We start from the raw sequence: 22,373 nt of genomic DNA on the forward strand, positions 1-22,373 counted from the left end.
TACCCAGGACAAACTTACTGGAAGACAAATTAATTGTACGACAAATGAATTGTGGGACAAATGAATTGTGGGACAAATGAAGCGTAGGACAAATAAATTGTATGACAAATGAATTGTGAGACAAATTAATTGAACGACAAATGAATTGTAGGCCAAATGAATTGTGGGACAAATGAAGCGTAGGACAAATGAATTGTATGACAAATGAATTGTGGGACAAATGAAGCGTAGGACAAATAAATTGTATGACAAGTGAATTGTGGGACAAATGAAGCGTAGGACAAATAAATTGTATGACAAATGAATTGTGGGACAAATGAAGCGTAGGACAAATAAATTGTATGACAAATGAATTGTAAGACAAATTAATTGTACGACATATGAATTGTAGGACAAATAAAGTGTAGGACAAATGAATTTTAGGAAAAATGAATTGTACGACAAATGAATTGTAGGACAAATGAATTGTAGGACAAATGAATTGCAGGACAAATGAATTGTTCGACAAATAAATTGTAGGGCAAATGAATTGTAGGACAATAAATTGTAGGGCAAATGAATTGTACGACAAATGAATAGTAGGACAAATGAATTGTAAGACAAATGAATTGTAGGACACATTAACTGTAGGACAAATGAATTATAGGGCAAATGAATTGTAGGAAAAATGAATTTTAGGATAAATGAATTGTAGGAAAAATGAATTGTAGGACAAATGAATTGTAGGACAATCCATATTCTATGCACATTCAGTTTCCATCCATCTATATATAAATTTGGCTTGTCTGTCTGTCTGTTTGTCTGTTTGGGTGTTTGTTTGTTTGTATCCAATAAACGTCAAAACGGCTGAACCGATCGGGCCCAAATTTTTTGTGGGACATCTAGGGACTCCGGGGAAGGTTTATGAATCATCAAAATTTTCAAATATTTGTCTCCATCAAAATTCGATCGTCATTAAATTTTTTAAAATTTTGAAAATCCGCGAAATTTTTTTGTGAAAATCCGCGAATTATTTTTGTTCTGTTTTACGATGTACACAAAGAGAACATGTTCACAATTAATTTAGGAGATGGGCGCGAAGCGCCCTCTAAGGCTAGAAAGAAGGGCGCGAAGCGCCTTGAATTTCTAGTCTATATATAAATTTGGCTTGTCTGTCTGTCTGTTTGTCTGTTTGTTTGTTTGTTTGTTTGTATCCAATAAACGTCAAAACGGCTGAACCGATCGGGCCCAAATTTTTTGTGGGACATCTAGGGACCCCAGGTAAGGTTCATGAAAAAATAAAATTTCAAATATTTGTCTCTATCAAAATTCGATCGTCATTAAATTTTTAAAAATTTTGAAAATCCGCGAAATTTTTTGTAAAAATCCGCGAATTATTTTTGTAAGTTTTGTTTTACGATGTACACAAAGAGAACATGTTTACAACTAATTTAGAAGATGGGCGCGAAGCGCCCTCTAAGGCTAGAAAGAAGGGCGCGAAGCGCCTTGAATTTCTAGTATTCCATACTACAATAAGAACCAAGAAGCTGTTACCAACACACAGTGATGTTATGACGAAACTTATAAAGCTCCTAATTTAAAATTCTACCAGAATTGCATCCATTTTTCTTTCCAAAATTACTCTGATGCCTTCCTAAAATTTCACCAATTCATTATTTGCATTTTTTGCAAAATGTATTTTGTAAATTTATTAATTTGGAAATATTTCTGTTTTCTATTTTTGAGATATTATGAATGGTATTGGATTAGGTTAAGTAAGCATTATATATTGCAATTTGTGAAGGTTATTTAACAAAACCAAGTTTAGATTGAGAACATTTATAAAAAAAAATTAGGCTATTTGGGTGCTTCGCGATACTTTTCTTTAATAATCTGCATAGAAACTAAAATTAAGATCATTGCAGATTTAGCTAGAGTTCTCAAATCTTTTAGAAATCTAGACTTTTAAGATCCAAAAGAAAAGGTTTAGATTTGAAGTATCAAAGGTTTACACCATCTGGCTGCTAAGATAAAGAAATTAGACAATTTAAGATTAGGGCAAAAACTCAACTCCTTTAAATATATTAAAGTATATCAAACATCCCATGTGGCACTATAGCAATACATTTTCAACATAAACGTTAATTAAATTCAAATAGGATAAAAATGATCATCTGTTTATTTGGTATTAACAAATTAACAAATCAAAATTTTTGTAATGTTTTGCTTTATCATAAAGTGAGAACCATAAAACTATGGAATAGAAACACAACTCTCATCCATTTATAATAAAGCTTTTTGCTATATAACTGGCCAAACGGCTGTACCGAATGGCCTGAACTTTTTTGAGGCAACCTATGGGTGCCCGGGGAGTAACAAAGACTAAAAAAATTCCACATTTTCTTCTTTCAAAAATCTAACTTTTTTTCTTTGAAAATTTAATGATTTGAAAACTTCACGGGCAACACCAAGCACTTCAGCTAGTTTTACTATAAAACAAGTTTAAAACTTGTCCCTTATAAAAAATTGACCTGACCTGTTTAATTGTTTCAACGTTTATTGGACACAAACAAACAAAAAATAAGAGACAGAGAAGGCAAATATATATATCTTAGATCACTGACAATTTATCTATTTTTTATTTTTAACTCTTTACGGAAAAAATATACTGACGACGGGCGAGAAGGGTTTGAAGGCTATAAATCAGGGAATAAGAATATAGACAAAATTAAAGTTAAATACGATGATAGGCGATTATTTCAATATAATAAAGACGACTTTTGATTTCAATTTTGATTTATATCAAGCTTTTTATCAAGCATTGATACACAAAAACATGGATAGAAAGAGATACTGTCAAATTAAAAAGCTTCTATTTATTTACTTGTAAACTTATAATTCTAAAAAGGCTTGATAGCAAATAAAACTTAAATAAGAAAGTCGTCTTCCTTGTATTGATATAATTGCCTACCACCGTATTTAGTACAGGGGATTGTTTGAATACAAATGTTAATAAGTTCCAATTGTAGTTTTGACGAGCATATACATAAATATTATTCTCAAAATAAACAATAAACAGAAAAAATGAAAAATATATTTCCACATGAATGTCTGGCATATATTATACCGGCAGAATGGTTCACATAATTTATTCAAGCTTCACATAAAATACTAGAAGAACTTTCACCATTAAAGGGACTGTAGGCGTAATGGCAAGTGAACCTCTATTTCTTGAGTGACATGTCGGATTCACAATAATAACCTTAAAAACGTTGTCTAATCTAGAATTAATATAAAACTCATCCTTTTATTTACAATTTTGTTTTCTCTCTAAAAGTAACTTGCGGATTTCTCAGAAACGATTGAGGAAATTGTGTGAATTAAACACTTTTCAAATTAGAACAATTACGGTGTTTTCCACAGTATTAATGAGGCAACTAGGTATAAAATGTGGATGGTGTATTTTTCGACCTACGCAAATCCGCTATACTTCAATTCTGACCTAGGCCAAATCTTCTATACTACTCATCCGACCTACTAGCACGTGGCCTACAGCTGCGAAATGGCCTCTAGCCTGTCCTAGCCGCGGCGCTCAGCCCCCTAGCCTAGGCCTTTTAGCCGCAGCGATCAGCCCAGAAATTGTCTTACCGTAACATAACCCTCAAATAATACAAAAGTAAACAGCTGGAGTAGGTCCGATATTACAGTAGGTCGGAAAGTTAGTAGGTCAAAAGTTCAGTAGGGGGATGTTGCGTATAGACGATGTAACTTTATCTGAAATGTGTCACTTTTAATCTGGAATTGCTCTCTTCAGATTGAAGGAATTACTTGAAATTACAACGACATGCAGCTCCTTTACAATTCATAAACAAGTTATTTTTGTAATTTTTGTAATTTGCATTCACGCCAATGACAGCCAAGGAATATACAATGAGTCCCCAAATTGTTTGAGCACACACAGACTAAGATAATCACGTGACACTGACAACTGTTGGTCATGTGACAACAGTTAGTCACGTGACAGCTGTTTAGATTTATGAAGTGGTGGAGGAAAAAGTTTAGTGTCAGCATTCTTCAAGAACTGGAAAAAACTGGATTTATTTCAACCATTGTGCATATATTATGTATATATATTCAATATATATATATATATTCAATAAATGTGGAACTAACATCTACTTTTTTACTCTACATAGGTTTGGTCCATCACCATCACCGAATTTTAAATATGTATATATATAGCACAGTAAACAAGATAATGAAGGATATTTGTTTATCAAATTTATGTCTTTAATACTTTTATTCTTTTCTTTTCGAAACACTATAGAAATTTAACATATATGGATATAACCCTGGTTTGGGTTCTTCTGTTTTATTTCAATCGCGTGTTGGTCTATAATTTATCAATCGCGTGTTGGTCTATAATTCAACAATCGCGTGTTGGTCTATAATTCAACAATCTTTAAACTTACAGAGTTGTCTTTTTTAATTTTTCATCTAAAAAGCATCCGCCGACGACAAAAAGTTTAAATTGAATTTTTTTTTGTTTAAAATGGGTGATCGAAAGTCACAGATTTCTTGTACAAGGACCGAACTTTTAAATCCGCGTGATATGTCCGGCCTTAAGTATTTTGAATTGGCCGATTGCGGAGATATTTACATAAACAAAATGTGACAAATTGATTATAAACATAAGGTCTTATCTACCTATGAATATTCTTTCTAAAAATCTATTTGGTTGCTCGAAAATAGGTTTTTTCGTTTGTTTGATTCCATAAACATTAAAACGTCTGAACTGATCAGGACCAAATGTTTTGTGACCCCACATATATATGTATTATGTGTATATGATATCATTTAATACAATTAAAAAATAACAATAAATGGGTTAAGTTTAGAAAACCCTATTTATCTCTTCTAATAAATCTTGATAAATCCACCTAAAAACACATAAATCCCCCTCATATGTCTTTAACCCCCCCTCCCCCTCCTCTCTTCTCCCGGGATTGTTGAAGTGGTCTTTTCCAACTACTCATAGAAATAAAGAGGAATCAGGGGGTACCTGACAATAGACAAACATACATGCAGACATACAGACATACAGACATACAGACACCCTTACAGACATTTGAATAATCTAAAATTAGAAAGAAATGCTGCATATAAGGACTCATCTGTCCAATAAATAAACACGGTACATTGTACTTTCTTAGCCTCCGGGCTCTGGATGCTTTGTATACAATACATATAAGCAACTTTTTAAACAGAATTATTATTGTTCTTAAAACGCCGATAAATTAGTTTTGATTGATAGATTAATAATTAGGTCTTGATATTTAAGTGACCAGCGTATACATATTTTACCGTAAATTAGCCAATAAATCATTCAGTCGGTACATTTTAATTAAATAAATAAAGATTGAAAATCCAAAAAAAAGATTTTTTTCAGCTCCGAGAAGCCTCCTACAGTTTCTAGATCATCGATAGGGTACAGTCATGAGCCTTATTCTAGGCTAGAGAATTCTAGGTTAGTTTATATAAAAATACTTTAAAATATATATTTTAATAGAGACATATTGTTTATTAGCTCAAGTGCCCGGCTTTGCTCAGATCACTCATTGTTACTCCCGCCGTTTATCTGCGCTTGTCTATGAGAATTAAAAAAATTCAATATGCTTTTAGCCCATGTAGCCCCTAGTGTCCTAGCCAACTTTGGTCCAGCCTTTTGGCCAGCTATTGCAAACATATTAATGAGCGAGTATATATATATATTCCTTGTAAATTGTCCAAACTCGCAAAAAAAGGTTTCACTCTCACAGGTAGAAAAACTCGGGTTTGGAAATTAATTTCGATATATTTCATATCCTCATCAGTCCTACAGAAAATGACCAAAATTATTACAAATTAAAAATAAAGATAATGTAACAAATAACTTTCTAGAAATTTAAAAAAAAGTAAGCAAATTTTATTATTTTGTTTTGTAGGGAACTGTTGTTGTCCCAAGGATCCTTGAATACCTTGGATGTACAGGGCAGAAACCATCTAGACTCATCCAGAAACTATTCATCCCAACCTGATTCATCCACCAGACCATTTTCATCCCAACCTGATTCAACCACCAGACCATTTTCATTCCAACCTGATTCATCCACTAGACCCTTTACCTCCCAGCCCGAGTCATCCAATCGGCCTTTCTCATCCAAACCGGAGGCATCCAACCGGCCCTTTTCATCCCAACCGGAGGCATCCAACCGTTCCTTCTCCTCCCATTCGTCTGATCCTCTGCGAACCTATTCAAGCTACGGTCCTGAACCCAACCATAGAACTCAGTATTCACACAATTCCTATTCACAGGTTAGAGAGAAACAGAATACTCGCCTCAACAGTCTAATTCTATAATTCTTATATCTATGTAACCTGATGTCCTTGAACTTTGATCTTTTAAACTTTTGAAGATCAAATAGTCAATACTTAAAATATTAAAAGTAGCCGATATATTTATGAATATGTTTTGGAAAATTAGAGTTTGAGGCGAGGTATAGTAAAAAGAAAACATATGATGACCTAGTAATCAATTTCGTTTTTTTAATTATCAACTCAAATAGTGGATCGATGGACTTTTATTTATAAAATCAAATGGAACTTTGATTTGCTTTTTTTCAGAGAAAGCAAATTTTCTACGTTGGAAAAAAAACAATTTTGAGTTTCAAATCTAAAATATTATATAATAAAAATTAAAAATTAAAAATTAAAAATTATAAAATTACCAGATTATTTTAGAATTAACTAGGTGAAGAATAAATAAGAAATACAAATACAAAGAATTATATTTTGAAATAATAAAAATATAATCTTTTAGGATTTAGATAACAGAGAAAATAGAGGAGTAGATTTTCAGGTATTTCCCAGTTTTTACAAAATTTTACAAAATTTAACAAAATTGTTATTATGTTACAGTGCAAACATATTTGTACAGGATGTTGTGCAGAATATTAGTATGGTATGCAGAATGCTAGTCTGGTGTGCAAATATATGTGTAGAATGATGTGCTAATTGTTGGTATGGTGTGCAAATATATGTGTGTAGAATGTTGTATTTATTTTTAGTATGGTGTTCAAATATAAATGTGTAGAATGAATTTGTATGGTTTGCATTTATATATGTGTAAAATAGATTGTTAGTATGGTGTGAAAATATATATGTGCATAATGTTGTGCTGATTGTTATTATGGTGTACAAATATATATAGGTGCATAATGTTGTGCTGATTGTTAGTATGGTTTGCCAATGTATATGTGCAGAATGTATTAGTATGGTGTGCAAATATATATGTGCAGATTGTTGTGCTAATGTTAGTATGGTGTGCAAATATATATGTGCAGAATGTTGTGCTGATTGTTAATGTCTGTTTGTTTGTATCCAATAAACGTCAAAACGGCTGAATCGATCGGGCCCAAATTTTTTGTGGGACATCACGTGACCACAGGGAAGGTTTATGAATGATAAAAATTTTAAAAAAATGTGTTTTAAAGGTTTTAATTTTGTAAAAAAAAAAAATTAAATTCTTGAAAATCCGCGAATTTTAAATCCGCAAAATTTTTTTCTTCTTTGTTTTAAAATGTAAACAAAAAGAACATGTTCACAATTTAAATAGAAGATGCCGGGCGCGAAGCGCCCTAAAAGCCTAGTCTATATATAAATTTGGCTTGTCTGTTTGTTTGTATCCGATAAACGTCAAAACGGCTGAACCGATCTGGCCCAAATTTTTTGTGGGACATCACGTGACCACAGGGAAGGTTTATGAAAAATATAAAAGGTTTTTAATTTTGTAAAAAATTTAAATTCTTGAAAATCCGCGAATATTTTTTTTAAATCCGCAAAAAAATTTTCTTCTTTGTTTTAAAATGGAAACAAAAAGAACATGTTCAAAATTTAAATAGAAGATGGGCGCGAAGCGCCCTAAAAGCCTAGTATTTATAATTCCTACAAGAGGCATTAGGCAGCATATAACAAAACAAAATTAATGCTTCTTTTAACTCTTTTTATCAGGTTGTGCAAGGATATGTTTTGGATTTGAAGTATATAAACCTAATAGGAGTACAGACAACTTTTTGAAATAGAAAAAATATGTGTGATGAAGTATCAAGTACAGTGGTATAATACAAACATTATCGAGTTGAAACTATATATATATTTTTAATAAATATAATTGACATTGATTAAATATATTTACTTTGTATTTATTTATAAATAATAAAAGCTTATTAAACCATTATTCCTGGTTAATTGACAATGTTCATTTCATGCCTAGTTTTCTGTCATGCAGTGGCATGCATGCTTGAAAATAATACAAAAACAGAATAATAATATACACCAGTCTTTTTTCTGTGTACCAGAAACATGAACCAACCAGTGTACTGTTTACAAGAAACGTGAACCAACCAGTGTACTGTTTACAAGAAACGTGAACCAACCAGTGTACTGTATACCAGAAACATGAAACAACCAGTGCACTGTTTACAAGAAACGTGAACCAACTAGTGTACTGTCTACAAGAAACATGAACCAACTAGTTTACTGTATACCAGAAACATGAACCAACCAGTGTACTGTATACCAGAAACATGAACAAACCAGTGTACTGTATACCAGAAACATGAACCAACCAGTGTACTGTATACCAGAAACAGATTCAAAATTATTTTAAAATCAAATGTTTCAGGATTATACTCCCCGCTGTAGCCGTCACGCTGCTGCCCTCAGACTTACAGATACAAAAATACAGGTAGTATTCTTAACACTGTAAAGGCTTTTACCTTAGTTTTCCATCCCGTAGCATTAAAAAAATATTTTTGCAGAATTCCTTTGATTTACTTTGCCTTAAAAGTAAAAAAAATCAAAGTAACCTCTAGTCTTGTGTAGCATTGTAGCAGCAAGTGTTGGGTAGCATTTAAACAATACATGTAACATTGTAGCAGCTAGTATTTGGTAGCATTCTAAACATTACATGTAGCATTGTAGCTCAGTTAGTTTTGAGTAGTATTCTTACCATTACGTGTAGCATTGTAGCTCAGCTAGTTTTGAGTAGCATTCTTAAAATTACATGCAGTATTGTAACAAATAGTATTATATATATATGTATATATATGCATACATTTGTATGTTGTTAGAAAACCATCTAGTGTTCCAATCCAAGTGATATTATTTATTCTGAATTCAGTGTAATATATTCTATTTGGCAATAAAAATAGATTATCTGAAAGCAGCTATTTCTTTTATAACAACTATAAAGTTTTGATGAATACATATATTTTATGTCTGTAATGTGACATTAATTAAATTGCAGTGAAGTTTTATACACTCTTAAAGGGACTGTAAGCTTATTTCAAGAGACTCCATGCAAAGGGGGCAATGCCTGATTTACAACTGTTGTGTGTTTGTTGAGTACGGAGATATGAGTAAACTTATCGAAACCCGCTTGCTTTTTATTCAGCTGCGTGCAGTGTGAGCTGTGCACATAGGAATTTGCAGCTGAATGCAAGCTCTGTACTCGACGAACAGTTTTTGTGAAAAAATCTACTTCCCAGCTGATGCTGCACTGACTCCTGATGCTACACTGGTTTCTAATGTAGCACTGGTTCCTGATGCTTCACTTGTTCCTGATGCTATGCTTCTTTATGCTATGCTTCCTGATGCTATGCTTCCTAATACTATGCTTCCTGATGCTATAATCCTGGATGCTATGCTTCCTGATGCCATGCTTCTTGATGATGCTATGCTTCCTGATGCTATGCTTCCTGATCCTATGCTTCCTGATGCTATCCTTCCTAATGCTATGTTTCCTGATGCTATGCTTCCTGATGCTATGCTTCCTGAGGCTGCGCTTCCTGATGCGATGCTTCCTGATGCTATGCCTGATGCTATGCTTCCTGATCCTATGCTTCCTGATGCTATCCTTCCTAATGCTATGTTTCCTGATGCTATGCTTCCTGATGCTATGCTTCCTGAGGCTGCGCTTCCTGATGCGATGCTTCCTGATGCTATGCTTCCTGATGCTATGCTTCCTGATGCTATGCTTCCTGATGCTATGCTTCCTGATGCTATGCTTCCTGAGTCTATTCTTCCTGATGCTATGCTTCTTGATGATGCTATGCTTCCTGATGATGCTATGCTTCCTGATGCTATGCTTCCTGATGCTACGCTTCCTGAGTCTATTCTTCCTGATGCTATGCTTCTTGATGATGCTATGCTTCCTGATGATGCTATGCTTCTTGATAATACTATGCTTCCTGATGCTATGCTTACTCATGCTGCTATGCTTCCTCATGCCGCTACATTTCCTGATGCTGCTTCATTGCCGGATGCTCCTCCTAATGCAGCTATTTGTGTCCAGGTCAGTGGAATAAATTCAAGGAGTTCAAAGGAACTTGAACCATTTCAGTTTCAGTACTTGGGGCCTGAAAACCTCATCAGATTTCAAAACGCATATAAAAACCTCTTCCAAAATAGATGAATATCTTTTTACTGCTTGACTGGCATTCAAACTTTCTAGTACTACTTCTACTGAAGAAAGTTTTGAGATATCGTCCTGTAGTAAAACCTCCAAAAAAGAGGTGGAATAAATCCGCAGCTCAAGATGGGAGGAAATTCTGGAGGAGAGGCAATGGCATGATAAAGGAGAGCGGGGGAACGGTGGGGGTAGAGGAAGGGCAGAAGAGCGAGGGAGAGGAAGGGCAGAAGAGCGAGGGAGAGAAAGAGCAGAAGTGCGAGGGAGAGGACGAGGTGGAGTTCCTATCCTTTGAAGATTTAAAAACATTTTGTATGTATTTTTGAATATATTTTTGTTTTATTTCATAAAGGAATTCACTCTTTGCCACAAACTCTGATTTTCTAATCCCAATGTCGTAAACCTTTGATATTTCAAACTTATACTTTTTGATCTAACAAAAGTCATAGTTTGAAATTTCAAAGGTTTACGACGTTGGAATCCAAAAATATAGGGATTAGAAAATCAGAGTTTGTTGCAAAGAGTCAATTCCTTTACGTTTTTTGTTTATAATTTCATCTGGGTAAGGCTCTCAAATGAGATATTTGTAGCAAAATTCAGTCGGTGCACTTTTTATAATGGTAATTTAATTTTTAATAATATTTGCTTCAAAATAAACACTTAAATAAACTGTTTACATACCTGTATCTCTTTTGAAACTCATAGATTCCATGGTAAATTTTTTTTGGTTCATTTCATTGTTTTTGTGTGTATACCTGTTAAAATTCTGTTAATTCTGTTTTATCCATATTATGAGCATCCTAACCAACTTATATGAGCAATTATTTTATTTCCACACATTGTACCTTCTAAAAAGCCTCTCATTTGCAATCTTAAAAACATGTTTAATTTAGTCTGTAAGGTTAAAATGTAATTTTAAAAACCTGTAGTCTAATAATCGATTGCGGATAATCAAAAAATATATTTGTTTATCTCTGTAAAAACAAGTCTTTAAGAACTTAAAAAGTAAACCAAAAAGTTATCCAATTTGTGCTCTTTACTCTCCTCACTAATACTTTTTGAGATATTCATAATTTTCGTGTTGAAAACCTGATAACATAAATCAATTTAACTAATGTATGCATTATACGTACTTTTTGCTTTATTGAGTGATAAAACAATCTTTTTACTGTAAACTATTTGTAAAAACTAACTTTAGGAATTTATAAAAAAAAAATCCAAAAAATCACTTTTAGTTCTTGACACTCGTTCTCATTTTTTTCGATTTCTTGTAGGCAGTGCAAACATAGTTTATTATGTTTTTTTCTGTATCATTGTAAAGTCTTTTCTCTAGCTTTATGGACGTTATTTTTAGGTAACAATAATGTTGGTGAGGTGAGGGGGGGTCAAAGTGAGCATATAAAAATAGTAAATAGTGATAGATGGATTAATAATAGAATATACATCATGCAGCTAGAAACATTAATATATATAATGTATGAGGAAGATATGGTATACTCTGTAAGCATATTATAGACAAAAGTAAAAATACATAATAAAAGCTTATGATATAATGGATTTTGGACAAGATTTTAATGTCAAAAGAAATTCTTTTTAATGACATTTATTAGCATTTCTTAGTTTAACGGAGTACCATTAATACAAAACTTTAAAGTTCCTTGACTTAAAACAACTTTATTGAAATAAACTTTAAACTAAATTAATGCTTAGAAACATTGTAAGATTGGCTGAATATAACTTGGCGCTGGGAAAATATATCGATTATCCACCAATTCATCTGTAGTAGGAGACAGGGGGGGTTCAAGAAGGTACAGGGGGATACAGGGGTTCAAGGGNTACAGGGGGATACAGGGGGATACAGGGGGATATGGTGGGATTCAGGGGGATACAGAGGGATAGAACGGATACAGGGGGTTCAAGGAGGATACAGGCGGATATAAGGGAATCAGGGGGTTCAAGGGGATACAGGGGGATACAAGGGATACAGGAAGTTCTTGGGGGATACAGGGGGTTCAAGGTGGTTCAAGTAAGATACAGGTGGCTCAAGGGTGTTCAAGGGGGATTTATAGAATCAAAGAAAACTTTGAAATGAATGACTAGTGATATGTATTAAATAATAACTCATATGCTATTCATTAAATTTAAAAATCAATCTTTCACTGCAGATAAGCTCTGCAGTCTATTCTGCAGTCTTAACACTAAACAGGCGGGGGGGGGGGGCTCTAGTATTTTTTTGCCGAATCACTCTCATTTTGGACACTATTACTTTTTTTTACTTTTAAGGAAAAGTAACTTAAGGGAGTTTCTACCAAATTTTCTTTTTTAATGCATATGTTTGGATACAGGACAGTAAAAGGACGCTCCGTGTTAAACAAATCTAGAATAGCCCTTAACATTTTTGTTATCAAAACTACAGATCTAATAACTACATTTTTGTTAAGCCCTTGAAAAAGTGGATGTAAAATCATGTGCCTCAATTTGCCAAATACTATTTTGACCTTCTTTTTGACATTTTTTTAAACTATTAAAGTGAGCGGTTAAATTTTGTTTCAACGAGCTGGCCTTGAAAATGTAATGTATGTTTAGGAACTAGGGTCTAGAGAGGATACAGTCGAGGTGCCAATGGTGAACCTAAATCATTTCAACTCAATGCCGACACTTAGGTCAGTTTTTATGTCTTTATAAATTAAAGCTGTGTATACATGTGCGTCCGTATTAGTGCGCACAAGCTATTTTTGCTGCTGAATGTTGATCGATTTTTTAAATTCAACGGCCAATGCCGGCCACGTCATTTAGATACTGTTAAAGGTATAAAGCCTGTGCTTAAAGAATTAACCTCTGCGTATAAAGGCCAAAATAGTGCTTTAACAGGCTAAAATAGTGCTTTAACAGGCCAAAATAGTGCTTAAACAGTCCAAAATAGTGCTTTAACAGTCCAATATAGTGCTTAAACAGTCCAAAATATTGCTTTAACAGTTCAAAATAGTGCTTAAACAGTCCAAAATAGTGCTTTAACAGTCAAAAAAAGTGCTTAAACAGTCCAAAATAGTGCTTTAACAGTTCAAAATAGTGCTTTAACAGTCCAAAATAGTGCTTTAACAGTCCAAAATAGTGATTTAACAGTTCAAAATAGTGCTTTAATAGTCCAAAATAGTGCTGAAACAGTTCAAAATAGTGCTTTAACAGTCCAAAATAGTGCTTTAACAGTCCAAAATAGTGCTTTAACAGTCCAAAATAGTGCTTTAACAGTCTAAAATAGTGCTGAAACAGTCCAAAATAGTGCTTAGACAGTCCAAAATAGTGCTTTAACAGTTCAAAATAGTGCTTAAACAGTCCAAAATAGTGCTTAAACAGTTCAAAATAGTGCTTTAACAGTCCAAAAGAGTGCTTAAACAGTTCAAAATAGTGCTGAAACAGTCCAAAATAGTGCTTAAACAGTCCAAAATAGTGCTTTAACAGCCCAAAATAGCGCTTTAACAGTCTAAAATAGTGCTTTAACAGTCTAAAATAGTGCTTTAGCAGTCCAAAATAGTGCTTTAACAGTCCAAAATAGTGCTATAACAGTCCAAAATAGTGCTTTAACAGTCCAAAATAGTGCTTTAACAGTCTAAAATAGTGCTTTAACAGTCTAAAATAGTGCTGTAACAGTCCAAAATAGTGCTGAAACAGTCCAAAATAGTGTTGAAACAGTCCAAAATAGTATACTTAAACAGTCCAAAATAGTGCTCAAACAGTCCAAAATAGTGCTTTAACAGTCCAAAATAGTGCTTAAACAGTCCAAAATAGTGCTTTAACAGTCCAACATAGTGCTTTAACAGTCCAAAATAGTGCTTAAACAGTCCAAAATAGTGCTTTAACAGTCCAAAATAGTGCTTAAACAGTCCAAAATAGTACTGAAACAGTCCAAAATAGTTCTTTAACAGTCTAAAATAGTACTGAAACAGTCCAAAATAGTTCTTTAACAGTCCAAAATAGTGCTTAAACAGTCCAAAATAGTGCTTAAACAGTCCAAAATACTGCTTTTACAGCCCAAAAATCAAGCGTTTACAGTTAAAGGGACTGTAAAGGAAAAATGAAAGGGGGTATAGGAACAAACCTGAGAATCTCAGGCGTTAAACGATACATATAAAACATCTATCTGATGTTCCTGTCTCGAGAAATTGATATAAAACTATGTCAAAATTATACGAAAATTCATATATATACAATTTTGTATAAAAGTAGTAGGTTTAAACAGATCATATTCAGCAAATACAAATCTAAAAACAATTATACCCCACAGGAGAATCTCAGGTTTGTTCCTATAAAATTTGTTTACTTTTTATTTTGCATTTTTAATAGATATAATTGATAATATATTTACATTTAGTCCGTATAGTCCTTATTACGTCACCAGAACTTCAGCCAATGGCAGTGCAGTATCATTGTCCCGTGATACAGACGGAAATCACGTGACCAGTATACTGCACTGCCATCGGCTGAAGTTTGCGTTTGCAGTGAAATATACTGCGTACATTTTCCAAAATCTTGCGTTCACAGTCCAAAATCCTGCGTTTGCAGTCCAAAATCATGCGTTTTCATTACAACATCCTGCGTTTACAGTCCAAAATCCTGCGTTCACAGTCCAAAATCCTGTGTTCACAGTCCAAAATCCTGCGTTTACAGTCCAAATCCTGCGTTTACAGTCCAAATCCTGCGTTCACAGTCCAAAATCCTGCGTTTACAGTCCAATATCCTGCGTTTACAGTCCAAAATCCTGCGTATCATTAGCACTTAAATTCCACTTTTCTTGAATGGTTTAAAGGAACTGTCATAGTTTTAAAAAACCCATTTACCAAAAACTGAAAGGAAACCATTTTTTAAGTCAATATAAATAATGTTTTTTCTTCTAAAAAGGAAAATTTGCGGTCAATTAATATATGCAACAACAAAAAAGTAAGAAAAATACATTTGATAATGGCTGTTTAACTTATACTTAAAAACTTAAAAAATCTGAAGAAATTATCGGTCACGGTCTCTCCGTTTTGCTTAAAAGTCTTGGTTGTCTTTACATTAATCATGCTTACTTGGTGATTGTAAAAGCCATTACAAGATATAGATATTTATGTTACAACATAAACTGAAATAAATTACCAAAACTTTGAAATGGATCTTTTTTCAATTTTATTGCACTATAAACAGTTAAAATTTCTAAAGCTCCTCAAGATACTCATTCTATATTCTACGTTTATGTTCAATATTAAACACAGGGTGTCCCAATAAACATGGAAATCAAGCGACAACATCATAATCGTCTTTGATTAATATTTACTAGAAGGTTAGCGTCATCTCGTCATTTGATAAAATTAGAGAAATCTCTATGTAAGCTAGACATATCTAGGAGGAAATCCTTTAACATTTCTGGGATTACGCTACAAGAAATACTTTAACATTTCCGGGATTACGCTACAAGAAATCCTTTAACATTTCTGGGATTACGCTGCAAGAAATCCTTTAACATTTCTGGGATTACGCTACAAGAAATTCTAATACATTTCTGGGATTACGCTACAAGAAATTCTAATACATTTCTGGTATTACGCTACAAGAAATCCTTTAACATTTATGGGATTACGCTAAAAGAAATCCTTTAACATTTCTGGGATTACGCTTCAAGAAATACTTTAACATTTCCGGGATTACGCTACAAGAAATCCTTTAACATTTCTGGAATTACGCTGCAAGAAATCCTTTAACATTTCTGGGATTACTCTACAAGAAATTTCTAATACATTTCTTTGATTACGCTGCATGAAATACTAATACATTTTTGGGATTGCGTTACAAGACATACTGATACACATCTGGTATTACATTATTAGAAATACTGATACATTTCTCGGATCACTCGGCAAGAAATTCTAAAACATTATTGAATTACAATATAAATAATCCTGAATTTATCTATCTGGGTTTACGGTACAAGAAATCTTGAAGCATTCCCGGGATTAAACTACAAGAAATCTATTCTCGGGGTTAAACTACAAGAAATCTATTCCCGGGATTAAACTACAATACATCTATTCCCGGGATATACTGCAAGAAATCTATTCTCAGGGTTAAACTACAAGAAATCCTAAAATATTTCTTGGATTGCGCGTCGAAAAATCCTAAAACTTTTCTAGAATTACACTACATAAAAAAAATTGAATCCATTTAAAGTTTGCATGTATGCGTATATTTTTAATCGTTTATCTGATCAATAGCGTGGAAGATAAATAATTTATTGTTAAATGTTTAAAACTCGGATTTAATTCATTCTTAAAATATATTATTATTTGTACAGTTGTTAATCAGACTTCCCACTCTATAAACGGAGCTAAAAAAAAAATCAATATTACGTCACAAGGTTCGTATTAGTAAGAATCTTTCCTGAAATGAACAATGTAACAACAGCTCCGACACTTGAAAAGTAATTTGAACGAGAATTTTAAAGTCAAATTATAAAAGCTGAACATTTATACTGTTTCCACAATCCAGGTCCACTCATTCATAAAAATTTGTCTTAAAGAAAAAGTTTCATAAATAAACTAAAATTATTATTAATGCACAAAAATGATCCTAAAAACCTCTATTGCCTTAGCTGGTTAAAAATAATTAAAGTTATGGATTGGAGGGCGGAGACTCACTTTAAATTTTAAAATTGAAATAAATGTTCACACATCCTAAATATTGATTAATCTTAGTTTGTGGTAACTGGTAATTAAACAAACCAAACCAAACTAAACTTGCTTGGAAACCCAGCTTTAACTGGAAACGGTGCTTTCCCTAAAAAATTGAACCGACTGAACTTAGAGTCTTTAAACTCAACTAAGAACATTCTTATGGTTCCTCTGAGTTCCCCAATCAAATTTGAGGCAAATCGATTAATGCGTTTATGAGTTTTGATCGGACAAACAGACACACAGAGATTAATACTTTATATATTTGAATGCTCACTATTTAGATCCTTTACTGATTCCTTGGATAAAGTTCCTCCTCCCTATCCTCCTCCACCCCCTGTTCACTACAGGAGCAATGGAAAACTAGGTAAATACAAGAGCCGCAAACTTTAAATACTAGAGCAGCAAACTTTAGAGTCACAAACTTTAGCTTTTCAACGGAAACATAATACAACGTAAGTTTCGGAAATTTAACACTTTTGAGCCGCAAACTTTGAACGTTAGAGCCGGAAACTTTAAACATTAGAGCCGGAAACCATAAACATTAAAGCCTATAAACTTTAAACATTAGAGCAAGAAACCTAAAACATTAGAGCAGCACACTTAATACATTAAAAATGTAAACATTTTGGCCGCAAACTTTAAACATTAAAGTCAAAACTTTAAATATTATAGCCGTGAACTTTAAACAAACGTAAAAGCCGCAAACTTTAAACCTTAGAGCGGGAACTTTAAACATTAGAGGGAAACGTTAAATATTAGAGCAGCAAACTTTAAACATCAGAGCCGCAAGTTTTAAACATTAGAGCTGCAAACTTTAAAGATTAGAGTCGTAAACTTAAAAGATTAGATCCGCACACTTTAGACATAAGAGCTGCAAACTTTAAATATTAAAACCGCAAACTTTAAACAATTAGAGCCGCATTAACCTGAAACATCGGAGCCGCAACTTTAAATATTAGAGCCGCCAACTTGCCTTTGGAACCAGATTAAACTGGTTTTATGTACAGGCAATAATGATGCGCAGTGTAGTACGACAGGCCTGTACGGGATGAGCGGTTTCGCAAACTCTTTCACAAACATCCATAATACCAGGTAGTGAAATTATTCCTTTCTGGGACTAAAAGGGGGACTCCATTTTGTTTAAACCGTTCTCCATATCAAGGAGAGAGCAAATTGACAGCGGGTTCCACATAAAACTAATTTCATAATAGAGCATCCTGTCTGGTTCGGAATGATTTTAGACATATTTGTATCTCTCGTTTAAAATATGTCAAAAATAGCGCAAGAGATTTTAAATGCTATAAGCATATTTCAACAAAATATAAAATAGCAAATACAAAAAGTATATTTTGATGAGTGAAAATGGCTTCTAAATTTGAGATTACCCCGATGTTAAGACCTCCAGTTTACCATGTTTCGTGTATAAGAATTATGGTTATGGCAAGGTTTTATAATAAGGTTAATTACTCTAAATACGCTCAAAGGTAAAATCCTCATATGACGTCACTCTCACCTCTATAATCAGTGACGCCATATGAGGATTTTATTTATCTTTGCTTAGGGACGATATTTTTCGTACATTGGAGCGCATTGAGAGTAAGCAACCATTATTATGTTTCCTCTGGTTATGGTTAAGACAGGTTCTAGGAATTGCCCATCAAGTTATAGGATTCCGTGCAGAAAATCCTTGCGCACAGTCACACTACATAGTTAAAATAGAAAGCATGATAATTAAAAAATAAAAACTGCATAATTTTTTTTATTCTTTTTCAACCAAAAATTAGCCTTCTCGTGTTTTTTGAACCTCCAGATTTTTCTTTCAGGATGCGAGATACTTTGTAAATTGTTCAATCGGGAAATATTTTTCATAAAAGGTCATTTTTATGCTGTTTAACCTTAGATGTACTTTTGAAGGGTGTTTTTATTTTGTTTAATTTATTAAAATGTTCATTTAAAGTAGAATAATGCTTTCCTTTCAATAAAATCTTAAAGGGCTATATATACATGGTATTTGAACTGAGATTCTGCTATTGCTGAACAATTATACACCATAAAAACGTCTAATAGGTCTCAAATGAATTCTGAAAAATTTCTCTACAATACTGCACTCTCAGTTCAACAACCATGTCTAGCTGGTCACTCCCTTTAACGTTGTTTGTTCATACGCTATATGTATCACGCACCAAGTACAACGAACCTAACCTAGAATTTGAGATTATTAACAAGGGAATTGGAAACTCTTTCTTTGCTTTGATTTAAAAGATTTTTCATATATCATATATTGGGTCGGCAATGGCATTAACAAGAACTAGATTAACTAATTCTCTAGTGTGGCCCAAAGTTTACTCGAGAAGAAGTTTATTTACTTCTCGGTACTCATAAATTCTGACCTTATGTCTCTAATTTTCTGTTGTAGTCTCCTTTACTGCCTTCGTAGTTACTGTATTATAGATAAGATTAAAAGAAATTAATTTTCAGCAGAAAACTCTTAAATTATAAACAAAAAATCAAAACACGTTTAGCTTAAAAGGACTGTAAGCGTAATTTCAAGTGACCCTCCATTACAATGCCCGATTCACAATGGTACCCTTATCTGATCAATTATGAATGTGATATGAATTTTTATAATTTTGAAAACTTACTATTTTCAACTTTGGTTTCTCTACTAAAGTGACAGGAAAACACAAAAAGCTTTGTAATATAAAGCGTAGGCATTGGGATTTATACGCAAAACCAGATGCCTCAATTGGGTTCAATAAGAAGCCAAAGAATGTCGTCTTTTCTATAATTTAAAAAGATTTTAGGACTCTTTAAGCATTTCCATCACCAAAAACTTGCGTGTTTTACATAATTTGCCGGTAGAAATGCATGACTTTATTATCTTTTTAGATAAACTTTATCTTAAAACAGACTGCAATGTAATTGGTTTAAAAAATTTGGCTACTTAAAACCAAGGTTATTTCGGGCTTTGCTCACGTTACTGGCCTAACATTCTGCTTTAGACTATAACAAAACTATACTTAATGACATTCTAACAAATTTTGTTTTAAAATTTGTGGTCTTTTTCATACAAATGAGATGTGTAACAAAATCACAATTTTAGCTTTATTTTAACAGGAGAGCATCCTTTCCTATAACCGAGTAAAACAAATTTAGAAGTTTATAATTGTGTCGTTATTTTACCACCATTTTTAGCATCTACAATGATTAATTTATTTGATAACTAGAGTTTTAATGTTGATTGTTTGGATTTAAACCAATACTGCAGCCAATGACGTCATATAAAAGAGTACAAAGCGTACACACTATTCGGATAAATTCCTAATGCCCTATCTTTCACTATTCTACCGTCTTTGGGAAAACATATAAGAAGTATCAGAATTGAACAATGTTAAACCTAGAAAACGACAATATCTTTCTCATCATAAAGGTTTCAAGGGTATCGTTGTAAATCAGATATTTCCATTTTGGCATGGAGGGTTCTGCTAACTGTCCTTTTTATTTCGCTTAATATTTTTCTAAAGGACATACAAATATATAAACAATAATGAGCTTTTAATTTAGGAAAAAAAGAGAATATTATTATCAGATATTATTATTATTATTATTATTATTATTATTATTATTATTATTATTATTATTATTATCATTATCATTATTATTATTATTAATTATTAGTAGAACTGTATACCCTGTTTAATGATCTCTTTCTGTTTTTCCTAATGTTCAGAACACTTTATCTCGTCAAACTTTGCAACATTAATATTTTTCTTTTTATATCAACTTCGTCGAACATGTCTTCATCAAAACCAATCTCCCATACCCCCTCCCCTCCGTCATTTTTTCATTAATTTTCCCTTTAAATGGTTTTCATTTTTTTTGTAAGACATTTCATATCCCTCCCTTCCAAATCCTGGGTTTTATTTGAGTTTGATAGAAATGCTGTCTGTAAACATGAAGAACTAGGTCGTATGCAAATTTACTGATATGACTTTGAGACATCGTAATAAATTACAGGTCTTTAAATCACTTTTTAATAACAAATAGAGATTCTTCTCTGATCTACTTCACCTCATTTTTACATATTTTTCTTAACCTAACCTAACCTTTTGATACTCCAGCCTAACTAACTGGAAAAAAATGTAAACTAGATATTTCCAGATGTAACAGCAGGGTTGATTCTAATCCACATTGTTGCTCCTATAATAATAGTAGGTATAATTATTTAATATTAGATGTAGATTATTCATATCCTTTAACTGTGCAAACTTCTTTTGATTAGAACAAAATTTAGTAAATTATTTTAGTTCTAAACCGTTGAATGGAAAAATATCTTAAAAGATAAAAAATAGTTCAATAAAAAAGACATTTCTTGCCCACATTGCAACCTATACAATTTAGTCACATGACGCATTATATTTCTTGCCCACATTGCAACCTATACAATTTAGTCACATGACGCATTATATTTCTTGCCCACATTGCAACCTATACAGTTTAGTCACATGACGCATTATATTTCTTGCCCACATTGCAACCTATACAATTTAGTCATATGACGCATTATATTTCTTGCCCACATTGCAACCTATACAATTTAGTCACATGACGCATTATATTTCTTGCCCACATTGCAACCGATACAATTTAGTCACATGACGCATTATATTTCTTGCCCACATTGCAACCTATACAATTTAGTCACATGACGCATTATATTTCTTGCCCACATTGCAACCGATACAATTTAGTCAAAAAATCATCGAGTAAAAGACTATTACTTTATACAAAGTAACAAAATAATATTGTATAATTAATTACATACCTAAATGGGATTTGATAGAAAGGAATTAAGTCTTTGAGTCTTGAATTTTTACAACAGAAACAATCTCAGGAATTGACGAGGGTCAACCCAGGCTGAAAAATGTTGTTTTCATAATGATCACACAAAGTGTTGTAAAGAAAAAATTCAAAGCTTCTTATTTGGCAGTTTTTAACTAAAGTATAAACTGGTGTATACAGTAAAAAACATTGAGTTTACTATTATAACTTAGAATACAAACTAACTCAACATTTAGTTGAGTAAGGTAAGTTTAGTTTTCTCTAGAAAGTTGATTATATGTTATTAATGTGAATGTCCTGTAGTGCACCACGTGATTTTTTTTATTAAAAATACCAGGTAT

The 22,373-nt window shown here is 32.8% G+C and overlaps 1 protein-coding gene across 4 annotated transcripts in view; it reads left to right on the plus strand.

Annotated features, from left to right (window-relative positions):
- LOC111696848 (uncharacterized) overlaps positions 1 to 22,373 on the plus strand; it is a 29,039-nt gene that overhangs the window by 1,515 nt on the left and 5,151 nt on the right. The window contains exons 2-10 of one of the 4 annotated variants that reach the window (XR_002764177.1): positions 5,429 to 5,506; positions 5,964 to 6,333; positions 6,839 to 6,877; positions 8,702 to 8,764; positions 13,073 to 13,149; positions 17,472 to 17,554; positions 18,198 to 18,282; positions 19,014 to 19,064; positions 21,352 to 21,405. Coding sequence is in view for 3 of the 4 variants with exons in the window: in XM_023466595.1 (XP_023322363.1) it covers positions 5,429 to 5,506; positions 5,964 to 6,333; positions 6,839 to 6,877; positions 8,702 to 8,764; positions 13,073 to 13,149; positions 17,472 to 17,554; positions 18,198 to 18,282; positions 21,352 to 21,405 (849 nt within the window). In the remaining variant the exon portion in view is untranslated. The remainder of the gene's footprint in view (positions 1 to 5,428; positions 5,507 to 5,963; positions 6,334 to 6,838; positions 6,878 to 8,701; positions 8,765 to 13,072; positions 13,150 to 17,471; positions 17,555 to 18,197; positions 18,283 to 19,013; positions 19,065 to 21,351; positions 21,406 to 22,373) is intronic. The other 3 variants (XM_023466595.1, XM_023466597.1, XM_023466596.1) reach the window with 3 other exon arrangements.

Source organism: Eurytemora carolleeae, unplaced genomic scaffold (assembly GCF_000591075.1).
Source record: "Eurytemora carolleeae unplaced genomic scaffold, Eaff_2.0 scaffold263, whole genome shotgun sequence".
NCBI classification, from domain to species: domain Eukaryota; kingdom Metazoa; phylum Arthropoda; class Copepoda; order Calanoida; family Temoridae; genus Eurytemora; species Eurytemora carolleeae.